The sequence below is a fragment of the Prunus persica genome, chromosome G2 (assembly GCF_000346465.2).
Source record: "Prunus persica cultivar Lovell chromosome G2, Prunus_persica_NCBIv2, whole genome shotgun sequence".
Lineage (NCBI taxonomy): Eukaryota > Viridiplantae > Streptophyta > Magnoliopsida > Rosales > Rosaceae > Prunus > Prunus persica.
In genome coordinates, this window is record NC_034010.1 from 23,122,935 (window position 1) to 23,135,736 (window position 12,802).

The following is a 12,802-nucleotide window of genomic DNA, read 5'->3' on the forward strand; positions in this document are numbered from 1 at the left end:
CCGGACTCAATTCTTCCTCAGTCTTGTTAAGCAAAATGTTTTTCTTGTCATCAACCTGCAAATATTCTTACCCAATATATGAGATAATTGCTCCATGCACTTCATTTAGGCTCTTTTTTTATTTATTTATTTTATATAGATCTTTTTAATGTAATACAAGTATCACAGCAGCCAAACAGACGGGTCAAATGCATTCACTAGTTTTGTTGGCAACTTCTTTCTTCAGGTTAGAGGTAAGCTTCTAGTTGTATGAGCAGCCAAGCAGGAATCTAAGTTGTAATGTAATTATTAAAGATTAACTTCATACAATCATCAATATACAAATATATCTTCCTTTTTATATTGTCGACTTGACAGAATAATTCATTAGTAAACGACGACGTGCTTCATGTTCGCCTCTGGTTAAACCCTAGAGCGGAGGTTTAGGGGTTGACCCTTTCTGAAGTCCAGCACTTCTCTTCATTGGGACTTCCAGTGGATGCAAACGTTAGCCTCTGGTTACTCTTCAGGTTCAAGTAATCAACCTGTGAACATGATAAAACTCAAGAAAATTAAGCAGGGAAATTAAACACATTGTGAGATGAATCATGAATGTAAGACTAGAGAAGCAAACCTGTTGCGGGTCTAGAACAAGAACACAAAATGCACCAACCGGGCCTGTAGAAGGATCTACGGAGACTTCCTTGGGTGGTTCTTCACTTAGATTGGGAAGACCTGGCTGGGGCCCCAAATACTGCAGTCTTGATTTAAGAGAACTGGAAGCCCACGATTTGTCTCTTTGCTGCAGCAGGCAATTTGAGAGGAGAACATTACAGCATGAATAATAGCAAAATAGATGCTGTATTACATTTTTTAAACATCCACTTGAGGTCAAAGATCATGGCAAGGTTACTTCAATTCGTTAAATATTTAATTAATTATGTTTCCAAACTATCTGATCTCCAACAGCACTCAATCTTCTAATATATACACCTTCCATCCCCGCATCTCAGGAACATGTTCAACTGTGACATCTCTTTTTGACAAACATTGTTCATCCTTGCTATGCAAGGGAGTCAACAAAGTGGCACCATGCCAAAAATCATCTCACTCCAGCACCATGCTTAGCCCAATTTTACTGTCTTTGGCCTAGAACATGTCCCTCTCTAGAAGTTACATGATAAATCATTATCCAAAGTCCAGTGGAAATCTTACAAGCAAACACCAATGCATCATGTTAGCACTATGGTAGGCCCTTGATTATATCTTCTTTCCTCTGTTGGGAGAGAAGATTATGTGGTGTGTTTCAAACTGGATTTAGAAGTTTCTATCCATAGACAACTGAATTTAGAAAATTTATGTTTAACACCGAGTCTATGCAATGGCAATTTAGAACTGCTAAAATCTACCCCTGATACTATCTATTTGTCAACCGAGTATCAAAAGAATTATCAATTTCGAACTGTTAAAGCCTTTTTCCAGTCTTGATCTTTGATTCCTTCAACAACATTTTGGTCATAATTACCATTTCATCCAGAAACTTATCTCAAACATACAATCGAACATGGAAACTAGGACTTCCGAATCCGAAGTACCATTTACATTCTAGTATCTGCTGACTCAAAATTTAGATTTAGCAGTTGCTGCAACAAATTCCAACATATTTAAAGTATGAATTCAGATTATGATACATGCATTTTCCTTTCCCTCTATTATAGAAAGGGTCCTGACCTCACCTGAAGTTTTATGGGGTCGGGATTTGATCCATCAATAATATCAACTGTTCCATTGATCCGAAATTGCTCCCAAGAGTCAGTAAAGTACCAACATATCTAGAACATGGAAAATTAAGTCTAAGAACAAAAGAATAAAAAAAGGGGGCAGAAAACTATTATCATCAAACTCGAAAAGAACCTTTAATTCTAGTGCAAATAGATACAAAGCAGATAGTTTCTTAACAAATTCAGGAAATGTACCCAAAGATAAATTACCTCAGCAAAAGGGCAATGCTTAAGCTCCTCAATCTGCAAAAATTTATGAGGAATGTCAATTTCATCAACACACACATCATATCAGCTGAGCTGAAAACAACAAATTAAAACTGTAAACTAAACACAAATACAGAATGGGTCGAACAAGAATGACCTTACGACTTCTGCCATCAGTATTGATTTGAATCTTATCACTATCCTCTTGAAATCCCCTGAGGGTACCAACAAAGTCATCAACTTTAATTTCTTTTAGAGAGAGAGAGAGAGAGATCATTACCTGAAAACAACAGTACGATTTGAAGGTCTCCCATTACAAGCAATCGTTGCCTACAATTCCCAATCAACCATCAAAGATTCAAACTTTACCAAACCAAAAGATTGATTACTAGAGAGAGAGAGAGAGAGAGAGAGAGAGAGGCGTACAAGCTGAATGTAGGAAGAGTGCCTGAGGTGGGCATTGGATTCCATTGCGTTGAGAAGGAGCTGCTTCCATGGCGCTGGTGCTGTTACTGCTCCCATTGCTCTGCTAATCTCTGCTTCTTCGTGTTCCTCGATTTGTTGATTTTCAGGTTCTGAACATTTTTCGTCTCGCCACGATAACCAGCGGTTTCTGATCGACTTTTTTGTTTTTCCAAACCCCAAAAGCGCGAGGCAGAATCGTGTGTTCGGTGCCGGTGCGGGCTAGCATGAACGACAGACTATTTGATGTCGTTGGTTTTTGTTACCAAGAATATTTACCAGAACATAAATGGGGTCCTTAATTCGAGAGAGAAATTCTATAACAAAGGTGGTGTAGGCTAGCTAAATTCCAATCTCATGTCTCAGTAATATAAGTGAGTTCTTCCCAATAAAATTGAGGACAAACTACATAAAACTTCCTAACTTATAAAGTAATTTATAAGTTCATACTCAATTTTAAAGACATTTACCGGTATATAATTAACGTTACAGAAGCCCTATAATTTATCCTCTCTGTTAACCAAATTGTTAATGACTAACGTGTCAAAAATGAAATTATTTTTTTAATGATGTGGACTTCACTGTGAACCAAAAATTAATTAAAATTTTTAAAATCAAATATTTATAAAAATCTGAATATTCTATTAAAGGAATAAAAATAAAAATGCAATAATAAAAAAATCTTCAACAGCCTCCCCGAAACCCAAACCCAACATCCACGCCTCCCCCAACCACCAACCATGGAGCTGCTCCTTGCCAATTCAGACTCCGACGTTGACGTCGCATACCATTGGGACAAGGGGTCTTCAACTTCCAGGCCCAAGGGCTCGCGCCGTCCACAACCACCGAAATTTCGCCGACGAGGAAGCTGGAAAATCTCCAGCCGCTGCCATCCTCGAAAATATCCAGGAGTTGCCATTCACTCGATGCCAGAAGCCGATGACGAAGCACAAGAGGAAATGGAGGTCGCGACCAAGCTCGATCAAGGACTTTCCCGATGTTTTCTTGTGAAAATTCAAAACAGAAAAGTGCCTGATAAGACAAGTTATCTACAATTAGTGGAGAATTTCTTCGATGAAATTAAACCCATATGCTAGATTGTGGAAAATTGCCATGGAAAAGTAGGTGAACCCTTTGCTGTAGATTCCGAAATAGCTCCTAGACTAGTTCCCTACCAACCAAAGATATGTTTCCGCTGTTCGAGAATTATTCTCTTTCTAGGCAAAGTTGATTGTGATATGTTTTCGCTGTCTGAGAATTATTCACTTTTCTGTGCCGGAAGCCGATGACGAAGCACTGGAGAAAATGGAGGTCGCGACCAAGGTCAATCGAGGACTTTCCCGATGTTTTCTTGTGAAAATTCAAAACAGAAAAGTGCCTGATAAGACAAGTTATCTGCAATTAGTGGAGAATTTCTTCAATGAAATTAAACCCATATGCTAGATTGTGGAAAATTGCCATGGAAAAGTAGGTGAACCCTCTGCTGTAGATTTCAAAATTGCTCCTAGACTAGTTCCCTACCAACCAAAGATATGTTTCCGATGTTTGAGAATTATTCTCATTCTAGGCAAAGTTGATTGTGCGATGGTGGTTTAATTTTGAGGTATTGGAGTCTCATGAGAAGGAGAGAGAAAGAGAGTTGGGTTTGGGGGTCGGCGACGGGAGTGGGGTGGCTGAGAGGTGGGGTTGAGTCGGGAAGGAGAGAGGGTTGGCTATGTAGGAGAAGAGAGATGAGTTTTTTTTTTTTTTTTTTTTCTCATTTTTTTTAATTTTAATATTATTTAAAATTATTTTTAACATGTACATAATTTTTTATTTATTTATGTGTCCACCTGTAAGTCCACGTCATTAAAAAATAGAATTCACATTCACCACATCAGCATTTAACATATTCACTAAAAATATGGCTAACGGATGGGCAAATTGTAGGGTTTCCATGAAGTTGATTACGTACTGATAAACGTCCCTAAAATCGGGTATGAACTTTTAAATGACTCTATATGTTGGGAGATTTTATATAGTTTGTCCTTTAATAAATAACATGATTAAATGTAGACATATTTCAATTGTTTAATCAGTGTATATGTTGAAAGATGTAAAGTGACTACGATGTCAATTATCTGTATTTAATCTAACAATTAAAAGCCTCCATGATACTTGTGGGGTGAGATGAGGAGGTAGATCCTCAATTAATTTTCTCTAATACTAGTTGTCTCTAGTAAGTTGGAGGAAGTCTTGTATTTTGTTTACATGAATACGATAACAAGGAGTTGGATGTTTAATCTTGATTAGTTCATAAAAATTAAAAATAAATTTTATTTATCATAATCTAAAAGATAAATAACTTTTATTTATGGGCTCTCCGAGTAAAATAGTACTAGAACACTTGAATTTAGACACGTTTCTTATTTGTGCTCTTTGTTATAAAAGATATAAATTATCGTGTTCCATATCAATGGTCACAGTGCATCCACATTAAAATGTTCAGTTTTCTCTATAGAATTTTCATTGCTTATAGAGCATCAATACCTCATTTGTGACAGACATTTAGAATCTATTATTTGTGCTTTCATTATGACAACTCGAACATATTTATCAATTGATTAGAAATTTGTTAGATGAAAATGATTTTCAAATCGTGCCCAATAGCGTATTTTTAAATTTTAAAAAGAAAACATAAAGCATCCTACACATGTCTTTTACTTAATTCAACTTCTGATTTCAAATTAAAATTAGGCAAAATCTCAACATAATTAGAACTCAACCCCTAAATAAAATGTTCTAACATAGGTTAGGGCTTAGTAATTATGGTTAAAGCATTTCAACCTTCACAATATTCTTGTAAAAAGGAAGTAAAAAAAAAATATATATATATTTTAACTAACACAAATGGGAGCTTCTATAGCCAGTTCCCATACAACACAAGTTCGATTTTTGACCTCAAAACTCTCAATCAAAATAAAAAGAAAAGCCTTTTGCATATAATAATTAGACATTCCGTGTTTTGTTTTTCTTGTCTTTCTCTTTCCATTGATACTTTCTCTTCACTTTTTCATAAAAAAAGAAAGATACGTACGTGGGTTGCAACTTGCAAGGCAGCGGCAAGTCATTTGACATAAATTTTATATTGAGAGTTTGTGATTGATGTTCATATTGTGTCGACATCAAATGTGTTTTTTTTCTTCATTTTTTTTGTGTGCATACCAGGACCCATGTGGGTTGCAGTTCCATAATGGAAAATAATGGAAAATAATGTGGGGAGATTAAAGTAATTAGTCAAGGTGGGACCCTCTGTCATGGCCATGGTAATTGACGACCGTTCGTTTGATTTTGCCCTAAACCTTGTCAAACTAACATATTCCGTACAGAAATTCTATTTCCATCTACCTATTTGAGAATAGAAGTTGATCACGAGCCCATCTACCATGCACTATAACCAGAAGTTTATTGTCGAACAAGGGACAAACCAACACAACAAACAAATTATACAATCAAAACATTTTTTTTGTTGAGACAACCGACGGCCTGGGATTTTCAATCATAGTGGTCCATGTATCTATATTCGAATTTCATTTTCATCCTCTAACTCGTTTGTAAGTTTCTTCGATCTACTAATTTTCACACGTGCATATTTCAATTTAATCCTTATAATTTACGTGCCACATAATTGATAAACTAATTAGATTCCAAAAAAAGAGATTAAATATTTCGTAGTAAGTCATAATAACAAAACCTAGCACCATTAGACAAAATTTAATTCATTATTATTAGATTCCCTCCTCCTTTCCAAGTTGTTCGGTTGATTTTTGTCTCCATGTTTTGATGGGATGCATAATCTGTCTGCATGCAGAGGGGATCATAAAGGAGGCAACCACTATTTACACATATGCATATGATCTTGCGATGACATGACAGAAATTGGTCCTAGTACTTATTTCAAAAACTTTTTCAGTGGGGCGAGAGGTAGCAAAAGGCAGTTGAGGCACATCAATGCCTTTTGGTTGTTAAATCAATGCAGTACTGGATAATCAATCTTAGACCACATTCTTTTCTGCATTTTATATCCAAATGTGATTCATCCATTTTAGGAATTGATGCGATTCATCACAAGAAAAGAAAAACATGACAGAAAGAACACTTTCCGGGCTTGAATATTTTCCTTAGATGAAGCAGCAATTCAATAAATTTATGCTTTCGACACTGGTGAAGTGAAGATACTAGCTAGAGGCTAGAACACACTGCATAGAAATCAATTGTATGTTTTTCACTGCAAAATAATTCAGCTACCAACCAGATGCCAGGCGTATGAGTCTGAGGTGAGGTTCCAGAATTACTGGAACGGGGATTTATTGATCAACTGTCAGAGCTAGCTGTGATAAGTACAGTAGGACTCCACTTGTTTTTGTTTTTTTTCCCCTCTAATTAAGCAGTCATTCTTCTTTTGACAAACAAATACATACAGATTTATGATTTACATATTCATTTCGAATCGTAAAGAATAAATGATTCTTTATTTATAACTAAGAAAGCAAAACATTTATGTCTTGATTGATCCTTACTTTTACTTATGTCAGATGTATGATGAAGATTGTTTATTTACAGTAGGAAGTGCAGTGTAGTACATACTAGAGCACGCGGCATTGTCTCACAAATTTGAAAACAAATATGAGTAGTGGAGTGAGAAGGAAAAAAAAAACTCATGCTTGCCTATATAAAGTAGTGATGTAACCAAAAGGTAAAAAGACTTAGATTTGCTTGTTATTACTAACTAAATTGACATCATCATCATCTTAAATTCTACTAATTTACATTAACACGTAACCATCACACAGATTCACAAATATTTAAAAAAAAAATATTACATAATTAAAGGTCCAATATGACTACACGGTTGGCTAGAAACTAGAAGGTAAGCACGTGAAAACCTAAAGTTCAAACAAACCAATCTCAAACGCTTTCGCGCGACAACTCACTAATCTTTCATACACTACTTTAATTATTATTATTTTATCTTAATTTTTTATATCAGCAGTGACTCAGCAAATGAGTCTAATTCAAGTTGGTTCTGATGATCATGATGATGATCTGTCTTCAGCAGCGCCTGCAGATATTCTTCATAAAGATTTTCAAGCGTATGATCATTATCATCAGCTGAATTGGGTACTTGATCTTGATCTTGATCATCACCAACACAAAACACAATCCCATTGGCCCGAGTATTAACTAAAACTTGATCATTTTCATTGATACCAAAAGCTCCTCCTCCTCCTTTTAAGTCTTGGCTTGAAGTGGTTGTAGTAGTGGTGGTGGTGCTACTAGTAAAACTGTCATTTCTTTGCAGGGATAGAAAGGAAGTTACCCTAGTGGGTTTTGGGAGGTGAACTTTAGGCTTTAGTGGCTCCACATGTTGACCTGTTTTGTTCTTGTTTTTCACCACCATCTCCTTCTTGTTCATGTTGTTCTTGGTTTTTTGGTTCTTTCTCCTTTTATTTTCTTTGACCACAGGCTCAGATAATTTCTTGTGGGTGCTTGGGTCGGTGCCTTGGCTTCTGAGTTTTTTGCTAAGATGGGTGTTCCAGTAATTCTTGATCTCGTTATCGGTTCGACCCGGAAGCCTACCGGCGATGAGAGACCAACGGTTGCCCAGAAGTGAATGTAGTCTGACAATTAGGTCATCTTCATCTGGGGTTATGTTGCCTCTCTTTATGTCTGGTCTTAAATAGTTCATCCACCTCAGCCTGCAACTCTTCCCACACCTAAGGAGGCCTTCATGGGACAAGGACAGTCACAAATTAAATTGAGAGAAATTTGACCACTAAAATTACAAAAAGAAATGGTAGCTAGCTAGCTATGTAGGACAATATAATTCATCTAAAGAAATGTGGAAACTGAACAATAACAAACAAAAAAAAGCTCATAAAATCCTTTAGCTACCAGCTTTTTTGGGCATGGATCTCCAATGGCCTTCCCCATGAGCTTCAATATACTTGGTGAGCAATGTGTCTTCTCTAGGAGTCCATGGACCTCTATGCAAACCAACCTTAGAACAACAAGGAGCCCTTCCCATATTCACTCTCTCTCTCTCTCTCTCTCTCTATAGCTAGATCTCTTTCTCTTTCTCAAGAATATAAATTTGCCCGGGAGAACTATAGTGAGAGAGAATAAGAGGGAGCTAGAGAGAAAAGGAAAGAAGAGGACTGATGCTCTCTAAGCACAAAGGGTTCTCACACCGTGTGCTCCCTTTTATGTTGGGGGGACGAAGTTGCTAACGTGCGTTAAATAAAAACCTGCTAATTTCTTTAATATATATAATGATGTAATTTTAAAATTATTTATCGGAAAACGTTTTCTTACCTACTTGAATACATAAGATCTTTAAGGCATATGGTGGTGTCACATACCATTGCTCAAATTGACTCTCTTGTCTGATTCATGCGTGGTTTAAAATTTATATATATAAAAATTATAAATATATAAGAATAATGCTATTCTTACCACATTCTTATACTATCTTATGTGGCAGTTGAGGTGGACAGTCACATCAATTAAAATTATTTGATTTTTTTTTAATGGTTTATTCCAGTATTTGTTTTTCTAATTGTCTTAATTAAAATACACTTCATTGATTTAATTGATGTGGAATATAAGATGGATATGCCACATCATGTGGTATAGAAATGTGGGATAAAAATATGGTAAGTGTAGCATTACTCAATATATAATTACACATATAGTGAATGACCAATAAATAAATAAATAATTAGTACAAGCGATAGTCTAAATTATATGGTAGGAAAATTTCTCTCACACACACAACTATAATGTCGTGGGGATTCGAACAAACAAAATTAAACATTAACTTAACCATTCTATCTGATCAAGTGGCTTATTAGACTATATTCATATTTTTATTTTAAGAACTCTTTTCTCGAAAAAACAAAAAAAATATGAACTTTATTTATTTATTTATATTATATTATAATGTATGTATATTACATAATATAATATAGCAGCCAATAATTATTTATGAAATGCTACGTGATGGTCATTTGGCCAATTTAAGTTTGTGCACGTAACTCAACGGCCCTTCTTTGCTATCTGCCCTTCTCGAGCATATGCTGCATGCATTTTTTTCTATAACGAGTAACGAATAAGATTGTGTTTAATTTTCAAAGTACATATACATATATAAACAGTCGTGAACATCAAAAGTTTTGAAAATAAAATAAAATCAGGGGAGATTAATTATGAACCAAAATCATCGATTCCCAATTAGCTAGCCTTTAGCATTTGATTTTCTCCATTTGGTTGGATATTTCTAGAGTGTCAAATCAAAGTTAATTATGTAATTATTTGAAACTAAATTAAACTCTTACAATCCCCTATCGACTCGGGAATGACTGATTGCTTGGTTCATCACAATACAAACGTAAACGAAGACAAAAAAGTTAAATAATTTTGAGAAAACAACTACAACTACACCAGTTCATGATTAGGTATGTTGACTGCTTAATTAATTGACTAAACTTTGCCTAATCCAATTTAAGTACCTTTCTCGACCAAATTGTCTTGGGCTGAATTTGATTTGTATGTGCTATATGTTATATATATCTTCACTTAGCACCCAAAAGCCAAAAAACAAAAATCAAAAAAGAAAGAAAGAAAGAAGATTTTAGCTGCAGAAGTTGTATGGTTAATTTGTAAACAATAAGAACCTAATATATTGTTTATTTTAGTAAAAACATCCTAAAACTAAATTAATATATTACAATATCATATATAGTATATAATATATAAATAAAATTGATAAAAATGGAGTGGTCCCTTAATGACTCCGCACTGTATAACATATGTACCAATGAGGTTGGCTAAATAAAATAAATAAATAAATATATAGTTGTTGATCTTGGTTAAAGTGTTTCCTAATGAGACACCATACATCCTGGTTCTTACAAATACAATTAAGTCAAGGCGGCCAAACCAGCAGATCGTCAACTTAGAATATTGCTTTAGTTTGGCACATAATTGATGCCCTGACATTGAAACCCCAATTATGAATTAAGGTAAAAAGAAATAATGCTCAAGAAGAATTAAAACATAAGATGTGAATTATTGACAAAATCTTAATTTGTTCCACAACTTTATAAGGGGAATTCGAATTTGGATTATTATATGCAGTATTTGGAAGCTTCCAATTAAGTTGAAGTACTTTTATGATTGATGTACATCTTGAAATATCTCTGCAAATTGTCTGCAGGCTCCATTTGAAATTAATATAGGTTTGTGGCCGGCCATATGTTTACTTCCATGTGGGTTGGAAGCTTTCTTCAATGGAGATGGAAAATATACGGCCCTACCCTGTTCTTATCTCATTCCTTCCATGCCAACGGATCTATTTTAGTGGAAAGGATTTTGACTTGCAGATTAGCTAGTATAGTTTTAGGTTCGAACCCTCATAGCATCTTGATAGTGTGTGTGAGAATCTCCTTCTTTCAATATCGCTTGTATCACAAAAAAAACAAAACAAAAAAATGCCATCCCTTCCATATATTGAGGACTAACATTACACTCATAAAATTCATCCTACTTCATGGTGTAACTCAATTTAGAGCCTCTTTGAATATTGGAAAGAAGATAAATATTACTGCACTAAAAACTAATTGATTACTTAATAACTAAAATAAAACAATGACTTTACCAAAATATTATACGGATTATAGCATTTTCTACAATAGATTAATAATCATTTTGCACAAGTAATGGCCACGAACCGGTTAATAGTACAAATAACATAAAGAAATGTAACCAACATATATTGAAAAAAGCAACCCCAAAGTTTTGGGACCAAAAGCTGTTAGCGGTGATGAAATTAAGAAAGATTATAAATAAATAAAAAAATCTATAGCTCTACAATATATAACTACCTTGCACTCATCACTCATTACACATATTTTCTAACTTCGAAGGCAGAATATGGGTTCATCCCACATAAAATTATTAACAGTAAAAAATGTGAAACTCACGTATATGTTAATAAATTTAAGAGTTATTTATACTAATAGCTCATGAGGTTTTTGGTGTTTTCATTTTTTAGATTTCAAAATTACACAAAAACACTCTTAGAGGTTTTTAATTGTTTTCACAAAACACCTTTTCGTTAATTGTTTGTTCAAAATTTGATGATTTCAAAATATATAAAAACTTATGCAAACAACAAAATTAACCTCAATGAATGTATGTGCAATCTAATCTCAAATGCTACCTTTGTCATTGGAGAAACCTTTTATACAAAATCATCAATCTTCGAACGAAAAATCAATGAAAGTGGTTTTGTGAAAAAAATTTAAAACCTCAAGGGTGTTTGTGTAATTTTGAAAGGATTTTGTGAAAAAATCAAAAATATTAGGGGGTGTTAATATAAATAACTCTAAAATTAACCAAGACTAATGATGAGAGTAATTTTTGTGTGTTCCGGGTACACCACGTAGTTGATGTACCATCCAATAACATGAGCCATGTAAAAATATTCTCTAATACATATAGGACATAAAAAAGTATTTCCACATATCCTATATATGTATATTGGTACACTAACTACGTAGTGTACCCGAACATATGTAAAATTTTAACTAATGGCGGCATGAGATGCTTCCTTACTCTCTTTTTTCTTTGTTCTCTTTTGAGAACCCATTTACTCTATGTTCAACATATTGGAACATGATTCATGTGTTAATTACACACGTTGGCTGGTTCCATCTCTGTTAACATGATTAATATAATGTGGCATGCAATGATAATGTTTTTGGTGAGATATTATGCACGTTGGGAGAAATCGAAAGTTGATTTGCAAATCAAATCATATCAATCAGTTGTGAGATCCAATGCTCTGATGTTTTTTTCTTTTTTTCTTTTTTGAAAAGAAAAAAACAAGTACCAGTGCTTTTCTGCTCGATATTGCTCTTATAATTTCTATGCTAGTGGACAGACAATTCCCATGGATCCGAGGGATTAGGGTTGACATTTAAGAATAGGGTTTTTATTATAAATGATTCTTGAGGTTAGCGAAATTATCATTTTTTATTTTTTATTTTTGTTTTTGATATTATTGGTCCTTTATGTTACACCTCACACATTAATTTCGTACTACCATTTAGGTTATGTCAAAATTGAGATTTTTTAAGAAATGTCACTTGAATTTATACCTCAATTCAATTTTTCACCTCAAAGAAAAATTTAAGAGAAATATCACTTTAATTTTTTTAAATCCATGATTTGTCATCTGACTTTAACAATTTTTCATCAATTTTTAAGGGTATTTTAGTCTTTCCATGTTCAAGGAAAACAATAGTTCCTAGAAATGTGTGTCATCCCGA

The 12,802-nt window shown here is 34.2% G+C and overlaps 2 protein-coding genes across 3 annotated transcripts; both read right to left on the reverse strand.

Annotated features, from left to right (window-relative positions):
* Nucleotides 252-4,383, reverse strand: LOC18787248 (pyridoxine/pyridoxamine 5'-phosphate oxidase 2). 2 transcript variants are annotated; one of them, XM_020558104.1, is made up of 7 exons: nt 2,394-4,383; nt 2,248-2,297; nt 2,125-2,134; nt 1,971-2,003; nt 1,716-1,811; nt 614-781; nt 252-524 (listed from the first exon to the last, which is right to left on the reverse strand). In XM_020558104.1, exons 1-7 carry the CDS (start codon nt 2,487-2,489, stop codon nt 423-425), a joined length of 555 nt encoding a protein of 184 aa, XP_020413693.1. In that variant the 5' UTR covers nt 2,490-4,383; the 3' UTR covers nt 252-422. The 2 variants fall into 2 exon arrangements, with proteins under 2 accessions (XP_020413693.1, XP_007218443.1); XM_007218381.2 differs by having other exon boundaries at nt 2,125-2,182; nt 2,394-4,381.
* LOC18785028 (myb-related protein 308) lies at nt 7,158-8,703 on the reverse strand. Its single transcript, XM_007218698.2, has 2 exons — nt 8,364-8,703; nt 7,158-8,195 (listed from the first exon to the last, which is right to left on the reverse strand). Exons 1-2 carry the CDS (start codon nt 8,494-8,496, stop codon nt 7,450-7,452), a joined length of 879 nt encoding a protein of 292 aa, XP_007218760.1. The 5' UTR covers nt 8,497-8,703; the 3' UTR covers nt 7,158-7,449.

Excerpts from the sequence above, each read along its gene's own strand:
- LOC18787248 (XM_007218381.2), bottom strand. The coding sequence starts at position 2,489 with ATGGGAGCAGTAACAGCACCAGCGCCATGGAAGCAGCTCCTTCTCAAC. Across the intron at positions 2,298-2,393 it reads ACTCTTCCTACATTCAGCTT|GCAACGATTGCTTGTAATGG; the intron begins GTACGCCTCTCT and ends TGGGAATTGTAG. Across the intron at positions 2,183-2,247 it reads AATCGTACTGTTGTTTTCAG|GGGATTTCAAGAGGATAGTG; the intron begins GTAATGATCTCT and ends TGGTACCCTCAG.
- LOC18785028 (XM_007218698.2), bottom strand. The coding sequence starts at position 8,496 with ATGGGAAGGGCTCCTTGTTGTTCTAAGGTTGGTTTGCATAGAGGTCCA. Across the intron at positions 8,196-8,363 it reads ATCCATGCCCAAAAAAGCTG|GCCTCCTTAGGTGTGGGAAG; the intron begins GTAGCTAAAGGA and ends TGTCCCATGAAG.